General features: G+C 41.4%; 1 protein-coding gene and 1 long non-coding RNA gene across 3 annotated transcripts in view; one reads left to right on the forward strand and one right to left on the reverse strand.

Annotated features, from left to right (window-relative positions):
* LOC102167557 (uncharacterized) overlaps window positions 1-12,547 on the reverse strand; it is a 289,014-nt gene extending 276,467 nt beyond the window's left edge. The window contains exons 1-3 of the long non-coding RNA XR_014843731.1: window positions 12,400-12,547; window positions 8,659-8,754; window positions 1,327-2,832 (exon numbers count right to left, since the gene is read on the reverse strand). This is a non-coding gene — a long non-coding RNA (uncharacterized LOC102167557). The remainder of the gene's footprint in view (window positions 1-1,326; window positions 2,833-8,658; window positions 8,755-12,399) is intronic.
* Window positions 12,548-12,637: 90 nt separating this feature from the next.
* The window catches only part of CYP7B1 (cytochrome P450 family 7 subfamily B member 1), a 176,997-nt gene continuing 164,781 nt past the window's right edge, over window positions 12,638-24,853 (forward strand). For both annotated transcript variants that reach the window (XM_085022289.1, XM_021089296.2), the window contains exon 1: window positions 12,638-12,920. Coding sequence is in view for 1 of the 2 variants with exons in the window: in XM_021089296.2 (XP_020944955.1) it covers window positions 12,808-12,920 (113 nt within the window). In the remaining variant the exon portion in view is untranslated. The remainder of the gene's footprint in view (window positions 12,921-24,853) is intronic.

Consider the following 24,853-nt stretch of genomic DNA (forward strand, 5'->3'; position numbering starts at 1 on the left):
GTGCATATATCTTTTCAAGTTAGTGTTTTCATTTTCTTCAGATAAATACCCAGGAGCAGAATTGTAGAATTGCAATTCTATTTTTTAGTTTGTTCGTGGTGGTTTTTTTGTTTTTTGTTTTTTGTTCTTCTTTTTAGGGTTGCACCCCTGGCATATGGAGGTTCCCATGCTAGGAGGTGAATTAGAGATACAGCTGCCAGCCTATGCCACAGGCCACAGCAACTCGGGATCCAAGCCACATCTTCAACCTACACCACAACTCATGGCAATGCTGGATCCTTAACTCACTGAGCAAGGCCAGGGGTCGAACCCACAACCTCATGGTTCCTAGTCAGATTCATTTCCGCTGCGCCACAATGGGACCTCCCTATTTTTAGTATTTTTGAGGAACTTCCATGCAGTGTCTACATCAGTTTACAATCCCATTAACAGTGAATAAGGGTGCTTTTTTCTCCATGCACTGCCCAACACTTGCTATATCTTATCTTTTTTATAATAGCCAAACTAACAGGTATAAGATGATATCTCATTGTGGTTTTGATTTACATTTCTCTGATGATTAGTGATACTGAACATTTTTTCATATGCCTGTGTGTCTTCTTTGGAAAAACATCTATCTGAATTTTCTGCCCATTTTTTAACCAGTTAAATTTTTTTGGCTACTAAAGTATGGGTTCTTTATGTATGTTGGACATCAACTCCTTATCAGTAATATGATTTGCATTTTTTTTTTTTTTTTTGCTTTTTTAGGGCCACACTTGTGGCATAAGGAAGTTCCCAGGCTAGAGGTCAAATTGAAGCTGCATCTGCCAGCCTACAGCACAGCCACTGTGCTGTGGAACACAGGATCCAAGTCGAGTGGAGTCTGCAATCTACATCACAACTTACAACAATGCCTGATCCTTAACCCACTGAACAAAGCCAGAGGTCAGACCTGTGTCCTCATGGATACTACTCGGGTTTGTTACCGCTGAGCCACAACAGCAACTCCTGCAAATATATTTTCCATTCAGTTAGTAGTTTGACTTTTCATTCTGTTGATGGTTTACTTTGCACTGCAGAGCTTTTTTTTTTTCATTTTCAAAGTGTTATTAAAGTACAGCTGATGTATAATGTTGTGATAACTTCTGCTGTACAACAAAGTGATTTGATTATACACATAAACATAGCCATTCTTTTGCAGATTCTTTTCCTATATAGGTTACCACAGACTACTGGGTAGAGTTTGCTTTGCTATCAGGCCTCACATTTCTTTCTGCTCTTGTTGTCTTTGCTTTGGTATCAGATTCAAAAAATCATCATTAAGACAGATGTCAAGGAGCTTACCACTAATGCTCTCTTCCAGGAAAAATGTTTTTTCTGCATTATTAAGGTGACTATATGATTTTTTTCCTTCATTTTGATAATGGCATTTATCATACTCATTGATCTGCAGGTATCAAGCCATTCTTGCACTCCTGATATATATCCCATTTGATCTTGGTGTATAATCCTTTCAATGTATTGTTCATTTCAGCTTGCCAATATTTTGTTGGTGATTTTTGCATCTGTGTTCTCAGGGATATTGGCCTGTAATTTTCTTTTTCTTGTGGCATTCTTGTCTGGTTTTGGTATCAGGGTATTACTGGCCTCAAAAAACAAGTTTGGAACTGTTTCCTCCATCGTATTTTTTGGAAAAGTTTGGAAAGGATTGGCATTAATTCTTCTTTAAACGTTTAGTAGGATTCACCAGTGAAGCTATCTGGTCCTGGACTTTTATTGATTGGGAGGTTTTTGATTATTGATTCAACTTCCTTACTAGTAATCCATCTGTTCAGATTTTCTATTTCTTCATGATTCAGTCTTGGTAGGTTGTCTTTTTCTAAGAATTTAAATATTTCCTTTAGGTTGTCAATTTGTTGGTGTGTCTCTTATGATGCTTTGTATTTCTATGGTAGCAGCTATAACATCTCATTTCATTTCTAATTTTTATTTGAGTCCTCTCATTTATTTCACTGGTGACTCTAGCTAAAGATTTGTCAATTTTGTTCATCTTTTCAAAGAACTAGCTCTTAGTTTCCCTGATTTTTTGTCTTTTTAATCTTTATTTCATACATTTCTTCTCTGATTTTCAGTTTCTTTTACTAATTTTGAACCTTGTTTGTTCTTTTTTTCCCCCTATTTTTTAAGGTGCAAAGTTAAGTTGTTTGAGATTTTTCTTATTTCTTGAGGTAGGATTGTATTGCTATGAACTTCCCTTTAGAACCACTTCTGCTATATCCCATAGATTTTGGTATGTTGCATTTTTTTTTTTTTTTTTTTTGTCTTTTGTTGTTGTTGTTGTTATTTCTTGGGCCGCTCCCGCGGCATATGGAGGTTCCCAGGCCAGGGGTTGAATCGGAGCTGTAGCCACCGGCCTACGCCAGAGCCACAGCAACGCGGGATCCGAGCCGCGTCTGCAACCTACACCACAGCTCACGGCAACGCCAGATCCTTAACCCACTGAGCAAGGGCAGGGACCGAACCCGCAACCTCATGGTTCCTAGTCGGATTCGTTAACCACTGTGCCACAACGGGAACTCCGGTATGTTGCATTTATGCTTTAATTTGTCTCTAGCTATCTTTTTAATTTTTCCTTTAATTTTGATTACCCATTGATTGTTCAGTGGCTTGTTGTTTAATCTCTACCTTCAGTTTTCTTCTTGTACGTGATTTCTAGTTTCATAACACTGTGGTCAGAAAAGATGGCCGATGATACTGCTTTGTGCTAACAGTAATTTACAGAAGTTTTTGCAAAATTGTTCTTTTTCACTCTTTTAACGGTCTTCATTTTCTAAGGCTCTTTTTCCAGTTCTAAAGGAAGTGAGAAAGGAGAGAGAGGTAGAGATATGGAAAAAAGGAATAGCTACTAATTCAAAAATTAGCCCTTATCTCTCCTATAAGCACTTTAAAAATATTATCAAATATGCATTTATCATTTATCAGTCAAAATTCTCATTTTATTAATCCAAATGCTAGTCTAATACATTTCTTAAATAAATCATTAATGCACATTGATTTTGCCTGTGATTACAGATTTGACTGGATCCCTTATGTTCTGATTTTTTTTTTTTTTTGTATTTTTATGGCCACACCCACGGCATATGGACATTCCCAGGCTAGGGGTTGAATCAGAACTGTAGCAGCTGGCCTACATCACAGCCACAGCAACGACAGATCCAAGCTGCATCTGTGACCTACACCACAGGTCATGGCAACACCAGATCCCTAACCCACTGAGCGAGGCCAGGGATTGAACCTGTGTCCTCATGGATGCTAGTCAGATTTGTTTCCACTGAGCCATGATGGGAACTCCAGATTTTTTTAATTGTGTTAGTTTCAAGTGGATAGCAAAGTGATTCAGTTATATATACATATATATATAATACTTTTTAGATTCTTTTCCATTATTATAGGTTATTACATTCTTATAAACTCTTTATCCTATTATAAAGCTTATGTATTTCGTGTAGCTCAATACTTCTTATCCAAGTGCAATGGTGGAAAGACCATTCCTTGTCCTTCCCTCTCTTACATTCTCTAAGATTGATAAATCCTTACAGTAAACACAACGAAACTGTCAAAATGAGGCTCCTGATAGAAACCGTTGAGATGTCTTCTTTCTAAAACAAATACCCAACTAAGCCTTAAGAGAAACTGTTGCCATTCAATCCTGTTATCTTGGCATGTGACTCTTGCCCTGTCTTCAAACCTTCCACTCTAGATTTTTTCTTTTTCCTTTTTCTTTCTTTCTTTTCTTTTTTTTTTTTTTGTCTTTTGTCTTTTTTAGGGCCACACCCACAGCATATGGAGGTTCCCAGGCTAGGGGTCTAATCTGAGCTACAGCTGCCAGCTACACCACAGCCAAAGCAATGCCAGATCTGAGCCGCATCTGTGACCTACACCACAGCTCATGGCAATGCCAGATCCTCAACCCACTGAGTGAGGCTAGGGATCGAACCCACAACCTCATGTTCCTAGTCGGATTCGTTTCTGCTGCACCAAGACGGGAACTCCTATATTTTTAAAAAATAAAATAAAATAAAACAAAATAACCTCTATAAGATTAGTTCCACCATCTATCCCTAAGGGCTTCTACTATTTGTTCCTTTTTTTTTTTTTTTTTTTAGCGCCACACCTGCAACATATGGAAGTTCCCAAGCTAGGGGTCCAATCAGAGCTGTGGTTGCCAGCCACAACCACAGCCACAGCAACACCAGATCTGAACCAAGTCTGTGACCTATACTGCAGTTCACAGCAACATGGATCCTCAACTCCCTGAGCGAAACCAGGGAACTGAACCCACGTCCTCATGGATACTAGTTGGGTTCATTACCGCTGAGCCACAATGGTAACTCCTGTTCTTTTTATTTCTCAGAAATAACGAACTAAGCTTATCCTTTGCTCCCTTGAACTTAGTTCTATATTCAGTGTCCCCTCAAATTAAAGCTTCAATATTATATGAATATTGACTCAAGATCTGGAAATATCTTTTAGAAAAGAGTTAAGTTGCAAGGTAGGATGATACGCATTATACATAGAGCATATCTATACTACATTACCTTGAAGTGATCTAGAAACACATTAAGTATAGTGAGGCAACCCTACAACACAGAGAAAGTACCACTAATACTCAGATGAATACCTGAGATTCCATCTGCTTGCACTATCTGCTTCCTGAACATGGTCAAACTCATGAGAATAGGTAAAATGTAGATGAAAATATTGAGCTTAGTGATCAGCAAGTGGGTACTCAGTAAATATCCATTTCACTTTGAGGCAGAATATTAACTCAGGTAGCCAGCATAGGAAGCATGGGCTTTGATGCATTCTTTGATATGGCCATTAACATTTGTGGCTTAAGGGCTCCAGGGAGTAACATCCCCACAGGTCTTGTTTACTATAGGGAGTGTACGTACACTCAGATGGACATTAATCCCTAATCCCCTGTGACTCAATTAACGGGAAGAAAGGGCAAAGAAACCATGAGACTTGCAAAGAAACTATGAGACTTACAGGACATTTCCACCCCTAGGACCCTATTGGACAAGGACTGATATAGGCAACTGAGCAAGGCCAGTGGGAAAAGACCACATTTCTCTGGACCCCATGATGGTACCCCCCGCCCCCGCAACTTTAAGGAATAAAAACCCCTATAGGACAATAGAGAAAGAGGGCTCTTCTTCATCCTCCCAGCAGCCCTGGGAGCTATCTGCTTTCCTTCAATAAAGGCTTTGCTTGATTGCTGCTGTGTGTTCGCAGAGTTCATTCTTCGACTGTGAACAAGAACCCAGATTCCGGTATCATCTTTCAGTTATCAATTTCATATCTGAACATTAATATTATAATTTCCATTAATTCAACAAATATTTAATGGGAATCTAATAAGTGCCACACACTCTGCCAAGCATTATGTGTACACTGGTGAAATAGACAAAGAGCTTGATGTCAGGCAAGTTTCCACATGTGTGTGTAAAGTGAAGATAATAACATTCAGTGGACTAGACTGTCAAGCGGCCGGATGAGATAATGTTAGGAAATGCCTTTATTAATTCAAAAGAACTATGCTGGTTCATTTTCAGACTTCTAATTACAAAATAATTATGTTCAATTTCCTGATGCAGAAATGCAGAGGAAAGTATGCAAGGAGAAATTCTAATCTATGCCTTAAGATCTGTGTGAGCACAGAAAGTTCCTTAAAACATCGCATTGTTTTTCTTGGCATGTGGGTCATGTAAACGCTAAAGGGCTAAATGTCCTTCTGAGAAATGGCAGTGAGAATTTACATTAGGAATAGATGTCCAGGTTGTTCAGAACTGATAGAGAATAAACAAAAACAAGGAGAGATGGGAAAAGAGAAGGGGGTTTTGATTTTCTGGACCACCCAAAGACAGGAAAAGCTGACTCGCCCTTGCCCCTTTCCAGATCAAGAATCACTATAGTGGTGGGGATAAGAGGTGGAGAAAAGACATGATATATCTATAAATGGGACTGTCTCACTCCTCAGGGTGAAAGGGAGAGAGTTCTTGACTTAATGAAGAAAGGGAAAAAAAAAACATATGCTGAGGTTGCTAGGACCTCTGGTAAGAAGGAATATTTAATCCGCGAAATTGTGCAGAAGAAAAAAGAAATTGGTGCTCGTTTTGCTGTCCTACCTCAAACTGCAAAAGCTATGGTGATGGCTTAGGATGGAAAAGCATTAATTTGATCATTTTTGAGAAAGCATTTAAATAGGATTATTTTTGAGAGTGAGAGAAACCATATTCATATAACTTTTATTACAGTATATTGTTATAATTTATATATTATTTATTGTTATTAATCTCTTACTGTACATACTTTATAAATTAACCTTATCATAGGTATGGATGTATAGAAAAAAAACCTATGGAAGGCTTGGTACTCTCCACCATTTTTGGCATCTCCTGGAGGGGTCTTGGAAGGTAGCCTCACAGATAAGGGGGTACTACTGTAGTCTAAAGTTTCTTTCTTTAACATTAGAGTCATTTCATAAACATGGCTGCTGTATCATCTCAGAAGCTGAGAGGCTAGTGTTACTTTGGTTGTGCTAGTGAGAGAGAGGACCACTCCAAAATGAATGGATGCAGGAATCATCACCATCTATGTGCTCTCCACCCTGACATATTTCCAAGGCACTGCAGTGGATACTGTGTATTTAGTGGCTACTGTGCTGTGTGGCTCAGATTCTGTCAGGATGGGAGGATCTATGCTCCCAGCTTCTGGAAGTGTCACCAGCTGCTTCAGGAATTGCCTTCAGCTAAAGGGAACTCCTTTCCAAGGTCACCCTCTAGCCTTCCATCATCCTGAGGGCAGCCCAAAAGCAATGACATGTTGATATTGAGCTCTGAAGGCTTCAACCTCCACCCCATCTGGGGCAGCGCTGAAAGGCTGTTTGGGGTTTCGATATCTTCATGGGCTGAGCCTCTGGTGGAGAGTGTACCCCAACCCAACTTCTCCCTCTGTCTGTCTGTTTCCTGTACTTGTCAACCCCTGGTGCTGATCCTGAGACTCCATCCTAATAAAGTTCTGTGCTGGTCTGTCTCTGACTCTGTTTCCCAGGACCCCTCCTGAACCTGGTAGAAACAGCAGAACCTGGTGGGAGAGGTGGTATAGGTAGATTTTATTTCAGGGACCAGGGATTTTGTTGCTTCTACAAGAATCATCTTGGCCCACTACCCACAAATCTTCTCCCCCAAAGTTCCTGACTGTCTAAAACTTTTTCTTAGTGAACGGACACAGCTGGGGGGCTGAGTTTGTGGGGAGGAGCGTTAGGGGTAAGGATCTTTGTGAGTTCTGTCCTCAGAAATCTGGGTTAAAACGCTAATCAGGAAACGAAAAGTGCAAAAAGCCAGGGAATCAGTAACAGAGATGGAGAGCCTCAAATCTTGGCATGGAAAGTAGGGTCAGACCAAGAGAATGAAACTAAGGTTTAGCACCGGATTGTGTGTTATAACCCCGTGTATTCACAACTCAAGCATGTATAAGCAATGCCAAGACTATTAAACAAGAAATGACAAAACTCTTGAATCTTTTCCTTCCTCTTGGAGATAATCAAAGTCATCTGCACCACCATTTTTAAAGCTGCTTCAAAATAATTATATTCAGGTCTCACCTAAAATTTTACCTTATAAAAAAAAGATTTAAATGTAACAGCACTATTGTGGTTATCTGTTCATTCAACAGCATTTTATTTAAGAAGCATCCTTGCCTGCCATGTCTATATATGTAAGCTGAGTGCTAGGGTCACAGTATACATCGGCTGTATATTTTAGGAGAAAGGGAGAGTAAAGGGAAAATAAGTGCAACTGTTTAAATTTTAAAGAGAGAATAAGCAAAAGCATTTGTGGTTTAAGGTTCAGATGGTTTAAGGTCCAGCATCTAAGGTGCCTCACTGTTTAATATGTGCCAATTAAACAAAAACTAATAGCAGTCTCAGGTCTCAGAATATATAGACCACCATTGCCATCTCAGCTGCAACCAGAATAGCCACCTTAAGAAAACAAGAAATGTATGTTTTACATTTTAACTGGGCAGAAGTAATCTATCAACAAGCTAACACCTTAGCTGGGCTGAGCTTGTCTGACAAACTCATTTCTAAGTACACTCTATGCCAATGAAGCAGAAGGTGCTCAAATGCAAGAAAAAAAAACACAAACCAGGGGATGGGGAATGCTCCAGGCATTTTGAGTGTCATATTGACTGCTCATAATTTTATCTGCATAAACCTATAGGGACCAGAGTTTTATGTCATTTTTCAGATGGAAAAATGGAGACTGGCCTCCAACGTAGCAAGGCAGCTCTGAGGCAGGTCAAGTACAAAGCAGAGGCCCAACCATTCCCACAGGGCACTCTGGTTGTGAGCCACTCAAGGGAAAAACAGGATTCCTACAATGGAGGCCAGAATGATGGAACAGATCAGGGAAGGGGTCAGTGAAAGAAAGCTCTACGGAGAGCTGTGAAAGGAGAGGAGACTCCACTGTGGAATGTTCAAGCTGATGAATCACCGGGTGCCCTGAAGCCCATCAAGTCTTGGTTTTCCTTACATCAAAAGGAAACAGTAATGCCTACATCTGATTGTGAAGATAAGATAAAATGTGTGTGTAAAACATAAAGCAGTACCTGGCACATGGCAGTTCTTCTCAATCCTTGCTTCTTGCTTCTTCCATTTTCTTCCCTTCCTCTGCTTTACAATTTTGCCCAGAAGTGGTCTTCACTCTAGAAGAATGGGAGAGGAAGTCAAAGTTAGTTAACACATAGCTCATGAAAAAGAGAAAAACAATAACTGCAGCCATTCTTTTCAGTTAAAGATATGACTCAAACCCAGTCTACATTTTATGTCAAAGGTTAATGGGGCCTTTCACGACTGAGTACTCCAACCTGCTTTTAGGAAATTCCCAGTATTAGAACAAATAAAATATGGAATTCTTCTTTGACAGTTTCCACAGCAGTGCTCAAATGTTTCTCAATAACTGAAGCCTACAATCTGCTCTTTCCCCCAGCACATTCTTTGCTTCCTGGGAACTTACAGGATTGTAGCCATATGGGTACATGATCTTAAATCCCTCCATCTCACCCCACGGTCTCATGCTGACTAGTCTCTTTTCTTTCTCCTTTCCAATGTCAACCCTTTTAGTCCTCTTTGGTCCAGCTCTTTGGAGGGAGAGCTATCTCTTTCACTTTTATAACCCCAGCAGGCCAGGTACAGTGCCACAGATATGCGTTGTACTTAACAAAAATTACTGACACAACAGGTGGACTTGGAGGTCTCCGTTCAGTGAATTAGTATTTTCAGAGTCAGAGCAGGAGAAGTAGGACAATAGAAGTTGAAATACAGAGAAATTCAAGTTTTACTGACTTTCCAAACATGCTCTTTAGACTCAAAAGAGAAGGCCTTAAGGGAAGCAGGGCCAGAATTCAAGCTGTCATCTTATATGAGGACAGAGAGAGACACTAAAAGCTTAGACTTCCTGGTAGATGAGAGTCACCTGGGCTTTGGAGTATGCCCTGTTATCTGGATTTTCATGGCTCTTCCTTTAGAGCCACCAATATATCACCCTCTCCCTTGACTCTCTGATTCCACTTTGGTTTTTGCTTGTATATTCCTCTCCATGCGTCTCACAATCAGTATTTTCTGAAGAAAGATGACTACACTAGTTGCTGTCTACACTGAACACATTTTCAGATCTGGATACCTCAAAGTCTAAGGACCACTCAGGACTATTTTTGATCTGACTTCGGATTCTGGCCTAATTAGTGTAGCCAAGGTACACAAGATAGTAACACTAGGTAGCTGGTGTTGAAAGATAAATTCATGGCTAATTTCCAAAGGGGGCTCTTGGGAAGCTAGAATTTTATAGTTGCCTTACCTATTTGCCTTATGAACCCCTGTGGTGAAATTAAGCTGGAGCTATCAGATTTGGAAAAAAAGAAAAAAGAAAAAAAGAGGATGCCAAGTCAAATTTGAATTTCATATAAACAACAAATACTGAATGCAATATTGGGGATATACGTCTATGTACACAGGCAGCTGCATGAGTTCCAGGTAGGGTCTACATTCTAATCAGCAGAAAAGGGGAAGGAGGCAAAAGGCCTGGCCATTCCTATTAAGGACACTTTCCTGAAGTAATACCTTAGACTTAGCCTCCTGGTAAGAATTTAGTCACATGCTCACATCTAACTACGAGAAAGTCTGGAAAAGCAGCCTTTATAATGGGCAGCCATATGCTCAGTTAAAAATCAAGGACTATTACTGAAGAGGAGGGGGAAACAGATATGGAAGGTCAGCTAGTCACCTGTCTGAGAAGTGATGGGAATAAAGGTATGTTTTGGAGGTAAATTAAGTTGAACTGGATTGAATATAATGATACTGATATTGGGTTACAAAAGCAAAAGAGGAATAAAAGGTGTGCTTAGATTTTATTTCAACCAGGCCACTTTATAGTAGGGTGGTCCCTTTTTAACAGAAATGGAAAACACAAGAGAAACATATATTCGAAATGTATTAAGTGTATACCATAAAGAGTTCTAAATAAGATACTATACAGATATCAAAGGAAGAGAACACAGGTGCTAACCAGATATAGTAGGTGACACTCTAGTCTTCCTCTTTCCACTTACCTAAGACAATGTGATTAGCCACAGGTGTTTTCTGTTACTACTGTTATAAGGTAAAATGATTAGCAGGCTGCCTGGCACATTGTAAATGCTCAGATAAACTGATTAATGCTGAACACTTTAACCTCCATTTTCAAACAGAAGAGTCATCCAGGACATCAAATGGAAAACGAAAGTACAAAAATTGAGAATTCTTGTGAAAATGAGTGAGAAGGGCTTTCTGCAATGAGTGCAGAAATGCTCGGCATGGGTACCACTCTGTAAACTGGCTCTGCTGGCCAGGCAGTAATGGAAACAAATTTGCTTTTTCTTGGAGGAGACAGAATAGTCATTGGATCTAATAGCACCTGGATCCTGTTGCAGTTGGATCTCCTGGAACATTGAGTCTATGACAGGAGACAGGAGAGGCAGTAGAAAAACCCTGGCATAAAAGTCAAAGATGAAGAAACTCACAAAGATTAACATTCTCATGCTCACCCAATCATTCCCAGCTTTAAGGCTTAGGAAATCAACACAGCAGTAATCCAGTGTTGGAGCACCAACTAAGAGCCAGGCACAGGTGAAGCACTTCCAACTACATTATCTCAAGTCCAGGGTGGTGGACCAGATCACAGACGGCAAAGTAGGTGCAGACAAGGTCGTCTAAGAGATGGTTCTTACCTAAAGCAGGCAAGACAGACATAGACAGAAATAACTCAGATATAGAGGGACAAAGAATGGAATGATAAATAGAGACAGTATAAAAGTATGGAGATGGGAGAGATTCATTAAAAAATGAGTTAGGAATAATTTCTAGAAGGAAGTGGGATTTGAGCTGGGCCTTGAGAGGTACGTAGAATTTTTGTATTTAGAGGAGAGAGGAAATATTTTTCAGAGGGAATATCAAAAGCAAAGGTGTAAAAGGGCTGATGGCAAGGCACCAGCGACTCAGACTTCCATGAACATGCAACTGTACTAGGCACGCACGAGACAAACTGTGGAGGGCTTCTCACTGCAGGTCGAAGATTTATGACTTTATCAAAAAGGCAACCATCAAGAGTTCTGAACAGGGTCAAAGCTGGACAGGTCAGTGTTGTAGGGAATGGCAATGGGGAGGCTGGGCTGGAAAACTCAAAGGTCAGGGGAACGGAGCTTCTGAAGCTGCTCTAAAAGTCCAGAGACCTGCTCAAATAAAATCTTAACAGAGAGGAAAGAACTCAGTGGTACTGGAACAGCCCTGATTAGAACGGTTGTTACTTATCAATTGAGTGACTAGCGTAAGTTGTTAACCAGCGCTTCATTATCTGTTCTCTAAAACGTGGCTAAAAATTCCATTCCAAGTTTGGTGGGGAGCATAAACGACACACGTGTGAAGTCCCTGGTGGTGAATGACCGTGACTCAGGAAAAGAAATTCTCAAAGTTTCTCCCTTATGCTTTCAAAAGTCCACCTGCGGGCCTTGGACGACTTGTGTTTAGTACCTTAGCGTCTGTTTCGGTATAGCTCCTTTCCTCTTTGTCCTCCTGGACGGTGCGCCCCATCAGGACCGGGGCTGGAGCCCGACCCTGGGCCACGTACTCCGGGCCTCAAAGACAGTTCTGGGCGCACACGAGGCGCGGGAGCCGCGCGGCGAGTGGAGGGCAGCGAAGCCCCGGGGTCAGAGGGTGCCTACGGGATCCCTGGGGCCGGATCCCATCCCACCCCGCTCCCGGTTCCTTAGCCTCCCGAGGCGCGCGGGCTAAAGAGATGACGAACCCGAGCGACTCACTTTCGACTCAGAACTGAAATCCCCTTCCCTCAGGCCTTCGGAGGCTGGTGCTCAGGAAGTCCTAGCCCCTTCCCCCTCTTCTTTGGCCCTTCTTCCTGCCCCGGGGGGCCGGCGCGCCGTTTTCCAGAAGCTGCTGGCGGGAGGCGGCAGTCGAGCGGGGCGGTGCGTGTGGGAGGGGGGTGTGCAGGGGGAGGGGAGTCCGGGAACTTTGAGACTCGGCCCGGGGGCCCTCGGTGACATTCCAGGCGAAGCCGCGGCCAGGCCAGCCTCCCGGGCTCGGACCCTGACCTTCCGCCGGCTGCAGAGTCTCCGGCCACGCCGCCCCGGGAGGGAGAGAGAGAGAGAGAGAGACCCCCGCTGTCCCCGCAGCCGCGCGCCATCCAGACGGCGGAAGACGCGTCGGCGGGCATGGGCCGCTTCTCGCCGGAGCCGTGGCTGCCGCAGCTACTCAGCCCCCGGGGCCTGGCTCTCGCCGCGGCCCTGTTGCTGCTGGTCTTATTCCTGCGCACCCGGCGCACCAGGTAAGCGCCCGGGCCACGCATGCGTCGTGGGCCTCGCCACCGCGCGCGACCGAGATGGTCCCGCCGGTCCCCTCCAGGCCTCCCGGCGCGGCGAGGCACAACTTGCAGGGGGTGCCTACATCTTTGGGGGTCGTGTGCAAAGACAAAGGCTTCCTGGGCCTTTTGCCCGGGCGTCGGAGTTCGTGTGCAAACGATGTGCCGCTCCAGTGTAGGTTGTAGGCAGCCCCAGGTTTGCATTTTACAATGTGCATCAGGCTTGGCTTCCAGACACATTTTGGTGCCTAGTTACAGTGACTTGATGCTTAATGGCCTTGCATTCATAGAGGGGGGTTTTCTTCCATTACATTCCGTTATAAGTGAAGTGTTTTAGGAAAATGCCGATGTATGGTCTGAATGATACCGCTGGGTGCCTCTCTCTGTGCCTCAGTTTACCCCTGGCCCACGTTTGGCAGATAAAATAATAGTATCTCATGGGATTTTTGTGAGTACTGAACGAGCTTAGAGTATGTGTTTGATACATTTATTTTTCTTAGAACAAAAGAAAACAGTAACAGAACTACTAGGTGTGTCACACTTGATGGTCTCATTGAGAGTATGGAAGTAGAGGCCACTCCCTTGCCTTCTGAGATGGCCCACTCTGTTTATCTCTCTCAATAAATCTCTCTCCAAAAAAGGTTAAAAAAAAAAAAAAAGGAAATGTGGAAGTAGAAGAAACAAGACAAGTTCAACCTAAAAGCACTCATTTTGAAATCACTCTGTTTCTTTTCTTACCTGGTGCCTTTTTCATACTACCAGGTTTCTCATAGCATGTTAACCCCCTTGTTTTTTATTTTTGTCTGATCATCTAGGTGGAGGCTGGTGTCATTTCCTGAGGTAGGGCAGGTTTAGCGGAATGGAGGGGACCAGCAATTTTGTTTGGGGCCGTTAGATAGTGAAGGCTGTGTTTCTGGTGCTCAGTGGCGAGGTCCAGGGAGAATATTTAATTATGAATGTCACAAATATGAAATGAGTGTAGGTTGGTCACCTGGTGAGAGAGTCTGATGGAGAAGCAGGGAGTCTAGGCCACGCTCCTTATTGCAGGGTCTGGCGGAGGAAGAGGGGCCACAGTGGAGTCCCAGTAGCATGGGAGGAAAATCCAGTGACTGTGGGGTTCTGGAAGCTCCGCAGGGATATATTTAAGCAGTAGAGGGGGAGTTATCCGTGTCAAATGTCTCTGAGCAGTCAAGTTTGTGAGGGCAAAGGACACCGGTGTTGACAAGATGCAGAACTGATAAGAGCTAAACTGAGAGTTAACCAGAATGCTAGCCTGTTTGAAGTGGGTTGAAATGCTGTCTGTCCTCCAATAAACTTCTAAAATTTTATATGCAGATGAGAGTGCAATTTAGTATTATGTTTCATATCTCTTGAGCCAGTAATTCCAGTAATCTTATTTAAAAGAACTTCTCCTGGTGAGATTATCATGAACATTCTTTAAGATTTAACCACAGCAGTGCTCATTAGGATTGCTTATAAGAGTGAAACATTAGAAGAAAACTAGGTTTCCAAAAAATATTGATCTAGTTAAAGAAATTCTAGCATGTCCAAATGATAGAAACTTATACTGGCCATAAAAATATAGTGTAGAATATATGAAGATGTAGAAAACCATATTCAAGATATAGTAAGAAAAAAAATACAAAACAGAATATGTTCACATACACAATGTCAGTGACCTCAGCCAAAGACCACGAGGAGTAGAGTTATTGGTAATTGGAGTAGTTATTGCTTATGACAGCAAGAAAGAACACATACCATTCATCATGACTAAAAGAGTTTTGGAAAGGACCTATTTATAGGATTTAGGTTTGTGTTATGTGATTTTAGAGAGGGTTCGAGGAAGCAGGGTTTTGCTCTGTTGGTAACATACTCTCAGGCAGCTGGGGCGGGGCTATGATTGAACACCCTAAGAGATCTCTTCTGAGGCAAGAGGAATGGATTGCGGCTAAATCAGTAGTTAGTAAGTAAGCAACAGACACTAGAATTAGTTTGGGGGTCATTTTATTGATTTAGACAGTGTTCATGATTTTGCCAGTGTAGGTATTCATGATTATGGAGTGAATTTATTTTTGCTTTCTCCATAAAAATCACAGAGCAGCTTTCTTTGGTCACTTAATCAAATATTTGCTCAAGATTGGCCTAATGTTTGGGCAATTGTTTACCTTCAGCAGCAGAGCAAAGTGTGGTAGCTACTGTCAACTGAATAAAAACACACAACCTAAAAGCTGAGTTGTGTTTTATTTGAGAATCTTACTGAAGACTATACAGCCCAGGAGACAGCCTCTCAGCTAGCTCTGAGGAACTGTTCTGAAGAGGCAAGAGACAAGGGAGGAACCAGGATATAGAGGAGTTTTTTGCAAATAAATAAATAAATAAATCATGTAGTTGAACCTCAAAAGACTACTGCTAATCAGAAAAAAACACATCTCAAGTTAATGATTTTGTTTTTTGTTTTTTGTTTTTGGTTTTTTTGCCATGCCCACAGCATGTGGAAGAAATCCCAGGCCAGGGGTTGAACTTACGCAACAGCAGTGACCCAAGCCACAGCAGTGACAACATCAATCCCTAGGCCACCAGGAAACTCCTCAAGTTAGTGATTTTAGAGCTTTTCTGTATGTGGGAAGGTGCAAGAGTCTGAGCTCATTGAAATGATTTCTTAGTTATGCATCTTCACTGTCTAGGGCTAGTATCCTGTTTTTCTCCATCCTGAAATCCCCTCCAGGCTCACCACTCTGTCAGGGGTGGCTGTAGTGGCTGACAGCTGGGCAACATTTGTTTCACTGGAATGGTAGGCAGTATTTTTGGCTCACCCTTTGAGTGCCAAGCAAACAGCTCAATATCAGGGGTTTGCTTTTTGTGTTTCTTTTAGGGCCACAGCTGCAAGCATATGGAAATGCCTGGGCTAGGGGTGGAATCAGAGCTACAGCTGCCAGCCTTTACCACAGCTCATGGCAATGCCAGATCATTAACCCACCGAGTGAGGCTAGGAATCAGACCCACATGCTTATGGACACTAGTCAGGTTTGTAACCCGCAGAGCCACAACGGGAACTCTCTGGGGTTGCTTTTATCTTTCTTAAAAATATAAAAGACTGCAGGGATATACCACAGACATTTTGGGGGGTTAAACTTATGTACACTGAAATGTGTAGATTGCAGCTGAACCATTTTATTAGTTTTCATAAATGTATATACCCATGTAACTGTCACCCTAATCAAGGTATGGAATATTCTCATCACTCCAGAAAGTTTTCTAATGCCCTTTTCTAGTCTGTCCCCATCCCTGAGCTCTGATTTAGTTTTGCCTGTTCTTGAACTTCATCTAAATGGGCTTATGCAGGATCTGCTTTTGCGTATGGCTGCTTTCTATCAACAAAAAGATTTTGAGATTTACCTGTTGTTACCTGTATCAGTAATTCATTTATGCTATTTCATTGCAGAATAGTTTGTATTCTTTTTATATAAACAGTGGTATATTCATGTATATGTACATATATATTATGTTTATTATGTATGTGGGTGTGTATGTGTATACTACATGTGGTCATCTGTTATTCAGTTAATGGACATTTAGTTATTTCCAGTTTGGGACTATTATAAGTAAAGCCTATGTAAACATTGTTTTACAAGATTTTTCGTGGACATATATTTAGTTCTTTCGTGGGTTAAAATCTGGAAACCCATAGAAGGCTGATGGATCACAGAGTAAAGACACACTCACAACCAGCTGGGAAAATGCCACTTTTCCAAAGTAATCGCACTATTTGTAGCGCTTCCACCAGTACATACTCTATGAGAGTTCCAGTTGCTGCATATCTTCACCCAATCTTTTGTTATAAACACTATCTTTCTAGATTTGGAATTTAATTGTCTTCCCCTGAAGAGTGTTGAATTTTGTTCTAGTGTGCAGATGTATTTCTGGCCAATACCCTTGAACTTGTTGGAGCTTAGATTTACTCTTTATAAAGATGAGTTTATAGGAGTTCCCACTGTGGCTCAGGGGTTAATGAATCCAACTAGGAACCATGAGGTTGCGGGTTCAATCCCTGGCCTTGCTCAGTGGGTTAAGGATCCGGCATTGCTGTGAGCTGTGGTGTAGGTTGCAGACACGGCTCGCATCCCTCATTGCTGTGGCTCTGGTATAGGCCGGCAGCTACAGCTCCAATCCGACCCCTAGCCTGGGAACCTCCATATGCCGTGGGAGCGGCCCTAGAAATGGCAAAAAGCCAAAAAGCCAAAAAAAAAAAAAAAAAAGATGAGTTTATAGAAAGCTCAAGATATTTGTATTTGTCAAGCTTCTTTTCTTCGATAGACTTCAAACTCTAAAACTCTGGTCTCCCCAGCAGTGGGCAGTAGCTGAAATCCTTGCTCAGTACTTTGAATCTTCCAGCTGATTCCTTCTACGGGTCTCTTTGAAATCTCCACAGATGCACACTTCTAAGTTTGGCCCACAATTTGAGGGATGTTTATATGTATATTTTTCTAGGTTTCTTTTCTTGATTTCCAGCCACTTCAGCACTTCAAACTCTGACTCCTCAAACAGTAATATTGTAGCTTTTTGCTGGAGTTCCAGCTCCTTTCTCCCATGCAAACCTGGAGGAAATGCTATCTACTGTGGCCCTAATTCATTATGGGTCTGTTCTTTAAAGGTTGACTGCCCTTCAGTATCTGCCTTCTTTTGCTTGTTCTTCAGTGCCTTTAAATCACTTGTTTATTTTGTAATCCGTGAAAATGTTATTTCAAGCAACCTCCATTATTGGAACCCCACCAGACTTCTTACAGTGGTTATATCTAGGTGATGACTTTGTGGAATGGTTTTTATTTCCTTTCTGATGCATATATATATAATATTTATTTATACTATATAATTTTTTTCACTTATGAGATATATATATATATATATATTTTTTTTTTTTTTTTTTTTCTGGCTGCTATGTGCAGCTGTTTGATGTGGGATCTCAGCTCCCAGACCAAGGATTGAATGCAGGCTGCTGTGGCAAGAGCACAGAGATCTAACCACTAGACAACCAGGGAATATATTTTTATTTTTATATATTCTATATATTTATATTATGCTTATATTTTTAAATTGTCATAATATATAGGTATATCTTTCATAATACAAAAAGATGGCACATTTAAAATAAAACTTTGATAAATTCTTTTTAAATATTTTTAATCTCTGGGGTTTTTTTTTAGAGGAACCAACATTCTGGGTCAGTGGTAGTGGCAGGATTAGAAGATATGATTTGGGTGGCGCTAGGAAACTCATTTCCAGAAAGTCATTTCCAGAAAGTCTTGAATAATAGGATGTGTTTTAGTCAGTAATTAGGTGCATTTAAAAAAATCACTGTTTACTAATAATAGACTTAAATATAGATAGCTTCTTTCCAATTTATTGTAGAAGAAAACATCACATAAAAACAGGGTCTGTGTAGCAAAAAAGTGAGATGGGTTTACTTCCGTCTTTCAACCCTCTCCCCCAACACACATATCCTCACACCCCCAAAATGCTATAATTGGTAAGAAAGAAGGTTAAAAAAATTTTTTTTTCTGTCTTTTTAGGGCCATACCCACAGCATATGGAAGTTCCCAGGCTAGGGGTCAAATTGGACCTGCAGCTTTTGGCCTACAGCATAGCCACAGCATCTGAAATCTGAGCCACATTCACCACCTATGCTGCAGCTTGCAGCAAAGCCAGATCCATAACCCACTGAACGAGGCCAGGGTTCAAACCTTCATCCTCTTGGATGCTAGTCAGGTTCTTAATTTGCTGAGCCACAGCAGGAACTCCTAAATGTTTTCAAGATAATTTTTTTTTTTTTTTTTTTTTTTTTTTTGGCCGTGCCTAGAGCATACAGAAATTCCCAGGCCAGGAATCAAGCCCATGCCACAGTAGTGACAGTGCCAATCTTTAACCCTCTAGGCCACCAGGGAACTCCTTAAGATTAAATCTTAGTCAAAATAAAAATTCAATGAGTGTTTTTTTTTGAGTTGTTAAGATTTCAAGGTTATGTAGATAATGAGTTGTTTTGAAATGTTGAGTTGCTGACAAGACTGTATCACACAAGTCAATTATTTCCTCTTTCTAATTACTTAATTACTCCCGAACAAATACCCCTGATGCTCTAGAGCCCTCACATTGTTACCACTGCCTAGAGAAGGAGAAGAACTAGGTTGCCATCATTAGTGGATGTTTTTCTTGTTTCTTTCCCTTTTCTCCTAATAAATATAGGAAAAGGATGTGGGCAGCTGAAAGCAAAGTCATTTTCTGCTCAAGAGTCTGCTGAATTTAACAGGTGAATTTTGATGTTTTTGCATAGGAGGTGATAGGGAGCTCTCTGAGCACATGTGTGGCTCTTAATTAAATGACTAATCAGTTATTGCATGGTCCTACATTTACCTGCAGAGTTTGAATTGGTCTTGTTACCATTTGAGACCTTTCAGGCTGTATCACAATTTTATTTTGTAACTTTAAGAAAAAGGTCCTGAAGGAGTTCCCGTCGTGGCTCAGTGGTTAACGAATCCGACTAGGAACCATGAGGTTGCGGGTTCAATCCCTGGCCTTGCTCAGCGGGTTGGGGGTACCGCGTTGCCGTGAGCTGTGGTGTACGTCACAGACTCGGCTTGGATCCTTCGTTGCTGTGGCTCTGGTATAGGCTGGCAGCTACAGCTACGATTCGACCCCTAGCCTGGGAACCTCCATATGCCGCAGGAGCAGCCCAAAATGGCAAAAGGACAAAAAAAAAAAAAAAAAAAAGAAAAAGAAAAGAAAAAGGTCCTGAAGATAGTGTTCCTACTGTGAAAATTAGAGGAACGCAGAGGCGAAAAAAAACACATGCTTTGCTCTTTATTTGTGTGTCATTCAAAGTGACTGTTTACCGGGTCTTGGAAAGTTCAGAAATGCCACTTTTGTCCCCACTGAGGATTGTTCAATGCTGGAATCACAATCTGCTGATAAATCCTGGCTAAACCTTTAAATTTATCATCTGTTTGCATAAGAGAAGTCAGTTAAGACTTTATGCCAGATCAATATAAATCGACTTTTATCAGTGTGAAATCTTGGAATGCTTACCTTAGTCCTGCAGGTCATTTATGTATGTAAAATTTCCTATGACTCAGTGGTTTCCAGCAATTGGACTTTCTTTTTTTTTTTTTTTTTTTTTTTTTGGTCTTTTTGCCATTTCTTGGGCCGCTCCAGTGGCACATGGAGGTTCCCAGGCTAGGGGTCCAATTGGAGCTGTAGCCGCCGGCCTACGCCACAGCCACAGCAACCTACACCACAGCTCACGGCCACACCGGATCCTTAACCCACTGAGCAAGGGCAGGGAACGAACCCGCAACTTCATGGTTCCTAGTCGGATTCGTTAACCACTGCGCCACGACGGGAACTCCAATTGGACTTTCTTGTAGAAGGAATGTAATGTGAGGCCGAGAGCATGGTTGTGGAGTCAAAATGAACCTGGAACCAAATGTGATGCTGACGTCTGAGAGGAATGGAGGGAAGATGGAAATGACTGTATCAGGCTCTGTGCATCAGTGTTTTGTAGATATTATCTCATTTAATCTTCACTGTGGTTCATGAAGTGACTATTAAGCTATTTTTTTCAGAAGAGACTAACCCAATAAGAAATTAACCAATTTGCTTAAGGTTGCAAGGCTGCTCAGGAATAGAAGTGGGTTTTGATTCCAGGTAGATTATAGCTATGGTAGACAGAAAAGACCCCCTAATTTCAAAGTTATTCACACCTTAATCCTGAGGACCTGGGAATACGTTAGGTTACTTGGCAGAGTAGAATGAAGGTTGCTAATCAGCTACCTTTAAAATGAGGGATTATCCTGAACTATTGGGTGGGCCCAGTATAATCACAGAATAAAACTGCAAGTAGGAGGCAGGAGAGGAGGTCAGTTAGCCATTGCTGGCTTTGGAGGTGGATTAAGGAGAACAAAGGCCAAAGAATGCAGGCAGCTTCTGGAAGCTGGATAAACAAGAAAATAGATTCGGCTCTAGAGCCTCCAGAAAAGAACCTGGGCCAGCTAAAACCTTGACCTTAGCCCAGGGAGACCCATTTCGGACTCCTGGCCTATGGAACTGTACCATAGTAAATTAGAATTGTGTTAACCACACATTAGTGGCGATTTGTTACTGTGGCCATAGTAAGCTACTGCAGCAGCCAGATCCCCCATCATCTTTGCCCTGGACTGTGCTGCCTGTTGCAGGAAGGTTCAGAGAGCAGGAAAGGTGGAATGACATTGCTGGTCGCCCAAAGGAGTGGGATGGAAGGTGCCTTCATCACTACACTAATGCTAATAGGTAATAATTTGACAACTCTTGATCCCATACTTCACAGATTACCATTGCTATTCATTGATATCTCTCTTCCTCATCCATCAGTTCGAAAGTATGGTTTGAATGTTTGTTATGTATCTATATAACCCCGTGGCTCTTTATTTAAAGTCTTTTTGGAAAGGTAAGGTGGGTTTGCAGGCATTAAGGTGCACACCTCCTTACTGCTACCCACAGCCTGGAGGAGGAAGCTGAGGGTGACTCCAAGGAGTTGAAGGGTTCCGAGGTGACAGGACTCTGTACTTCACTGATTGCCCAAAATTCGAGTAAAGCAGAGAGAGCCATCAGCTGCCGAGGAAAGATTAACAGCTTCTTATAGATGAATATTTTTGTACTTTATCCAAAGTAAAATCCTATTGAAATGACTTCAGGTTACTGTACTGTGAAAGGCAAAGGGCAAAATTATAGAAAGCTACCTTCCTGAATAAGAGAAGGTGACATCTATTATATCATGCATTTTTATAGCTGAAGTGTTCATTTTATGGCTTTGGCATTTTTTTTTTCCCAACACAGAAGTATTTGGGATGGGGTCATTTTTTTTGTCTGTAGAAAAGTGGAAAGGATTAATTAAGTCTGTAATTGCTTAATACAGAAATTAATAGAAATTTAATAAACGTACAACCATAACAGGATGTAAATCCATTGTCATTTCTCCTCGTAACTTTATCCTAAGTAGTTGATACTAATGAAGAAGAAACTTAAAAAGCTTGACTTTAGTTTTAGCACCCAGCACATTATCTGGCACTAAGTAGGTCCTCAGTGAATATGTGTTATAAGAATGAAGGATGAATGAATGGGTTTGGTGCAGAAATTGTTATCTATTTCTAATATGATTATTTTAGAATTGATATTGATATCAAAATATAAAAACTGCTCACAAAAATGATAGATCAAGTGTCATACATATCAGTTTTTCTGCTACTTTAAGTAAAAAGAGAAGATTTTATATACCAGTGCTTACCTATCATGAATATTTATAAGCGGGAACATATATTGGTACCATAATTATTTTTTAGTGTAAACCTAACTGAAAACATAGCAACTGGCATGCAGTCAACTCCTAAAATTCCTGCTTCTGAAAACTCAGTTTAAAAATACATATTGTTAACTTTCAGGTCTAGGTTCTGGATTTGCGTAACTGTGCTTATGATACCCCCACACCCGGTGTGGGTGGACAGTGTGCTTTATTTAACAAATCAGAGCTCCCTTGTGAAAGGGCTGAGTCTGCTTTGGGTTCATCACATAGATTCACACCCATTTTGGTCTTTGGAACCTGTAGCAAAATAATGGTGGGATGATGACTTACAAATATTAAAGAGACCAGGCTTTCTGTTTGAAAATCAGCATTGCCCTGGTAAAAGCATTGCTTTGTATTAGCTGTACCTTGAAACTGTGATTCCTCCAAACCACTTTATCCCAGAAGACAAGTGGCTTGTTGTTTGGTAATGTTTAGTTGTGACACTGTATTTTATCAGTGCTATACTTTGGGGGCAGAATGTGAAGAGATTAACATCTTTGGATGGTGGACAGTTAACCTGATGGGCATGTTTAGCTACTCCCATATTTTTAACTTCTCAGTTTATTTTTGTCTGTTGACTGTGTAGTATTAAAGAATTGCTTTTGGCTTGTAATAATGGTGGCCAACACATTTGAGCCATCCTTGTGTGCCTGTGAGACACTGAGCTGAGGGCTTTAATGTTCCCAAAGTCATCCAACTAGACTGTAGTGCAGTTAGGGTTCAGATCCATTTGGATTTCAGGTCCATCCATCTAACACTGAGTTTTCTCTTTTTTTCTTGTTCTTTTTAAGCTTTCTGGCACCAATGTTCTGACCCTTGATTAAAAATGAAAGTATTAAGATCTAATACAACTTTTAAGCATTTCTAGTAGAAATTGGTCAAAGATATGGGTATGGACATTTCAACTTTAAAAAAACAAGAATATGTTGGAGTTCCCATCGTGGCTCAGAGGAAACGAACCCAACTAGCATTCAGGAGGACGTGGGTTTGATCCCTGGCTTCACTCAGTGGGTTAAGGATCTGGCATTTCCATGAGCTGTGGTGTACGTTGCAGATGTGGCTCGGATCCTGAGTTGCTGTGGCTGTGGCGTAGGCTGGCAGCTGTAGCTCTGATTCCACCCCTAGCCTGGGAACTTCCATATGCTGCAGATGTGGCCCTAAAAAGACCCCCCCCCAAAAAAATATATATATACATAGTCTATTAAGTCTGAAAAAGCAGGCAATACTAACCCTCTGCTATCTCCTTGTGACACAAAATTTCTGGAAGTCACATTTGTTGGACAGTGTGAGAAAACACCACTTTTTCCTTATTCCATTTACAGGCTTTTACACCCACTTGCTTAATGGCTCTCCAGAGGATTTGAGGTTCATCATGTGCCCTCACTGCCCTTTATTCTGATACACTGGAGAACAGGACAGATAATCCAGTAACCTGTCTATCTCTATATCTCTTTCTCCTTTGATGTATACAAAGCTCTGTATGTTTAATGTATACAATTTGATGAATTTGGAGATAAGTATTAATCGATGAAATCATCACTACAACCTGTGCCATAAATATCCCTATCACCTGCAAAAGTTTTCTCTGACCCACTTTACTTATTATTATTAAGAATACAACATAATATCTACCCTCTAAGCAAAATTTTAGGTGTATAATACAATATTAACTACAGGCACGATGGTGCACAATAGATCTCTAGTTTTCCCCTCCCCCAGCCCCTGTTAACCAGCATTCTGTTATCCAGTGCAAGTTTGTGTGCCCAATGCACAGTGAGGCCAAACAAACCAAAACATCAGAGTTTAGAGCAGAGAAAGGTTTATTGCATGGCCATGTAAGGGGACATGTGGCTCATGCCTCAAAAGCCCCAAACTCTTTTCTTTTTTTTTTTTTTTTTTTTTGTCTTTTTGCCATTTCTTGGGCCACTACTGCTATATGGAGGTTCCCAGGCTAGCGGTCGAATCGGAGTTGTAGCCACCAGCCTACACCACAGCGGCCTACACCACAGCTACAGCAGCATGGGATCCGAGCTGTATCTGCAACCTACACTGCAGGTCACAGCAACGCTGGATCCTTAACCCACTGAGCAAGGCCTCCTGGTTGAACCTGAGACCTCCTGGTTCCTAGTCAGATTCGTTAACCACTGAGCCACAGCGAGAACTCCCCCCAAACTCTTCTTTGAAGGGTTTTAGCAAAGCATTTTTAAAGACCAGCTGAGGGGGTGGCATGGTTAGTGGCTGTAAACTTCTTGCTGTAGAAATCCTTTGTTCTTATAGCTGCCCAGGTAGGTAAAGTCATGATGTTCCTATAAACCTCCACCAGTCAAATGTTATTCTCTTCTGCAACTTTTTACCTCTATATGAATGGACTCTTAAAGGTCAGAGGCTCAAGGAGAGGCTCTCCTGTATGTTTCAGGCTATAGGCAACATTCTTTTACAAAAGGTGCAGAGCCAGTATGACAAGGAAACAGAGCACAAAGGTTAAAGTAAAAGAAACAGATCTCATATGGAGTCAGACTTTTTCTTTCCTATT

This window comes from Sus scrofa, chromosome 4, assembly GCF_054392235.1.
Source record: "Sus scrofa isolate SSC_HxYL_T2T_F1_AM1 chromosome 4, Sscrofa_HxYL_maternal_Yorkshire_Landrace_v2.0, whole genome shotgun sequence".
Taxonomy (NCBI): Eukaryota; Metazoa; Chordata; class Mammalia; order Artiodactyla; family Suidae; genus Sus; species Sus scrofa.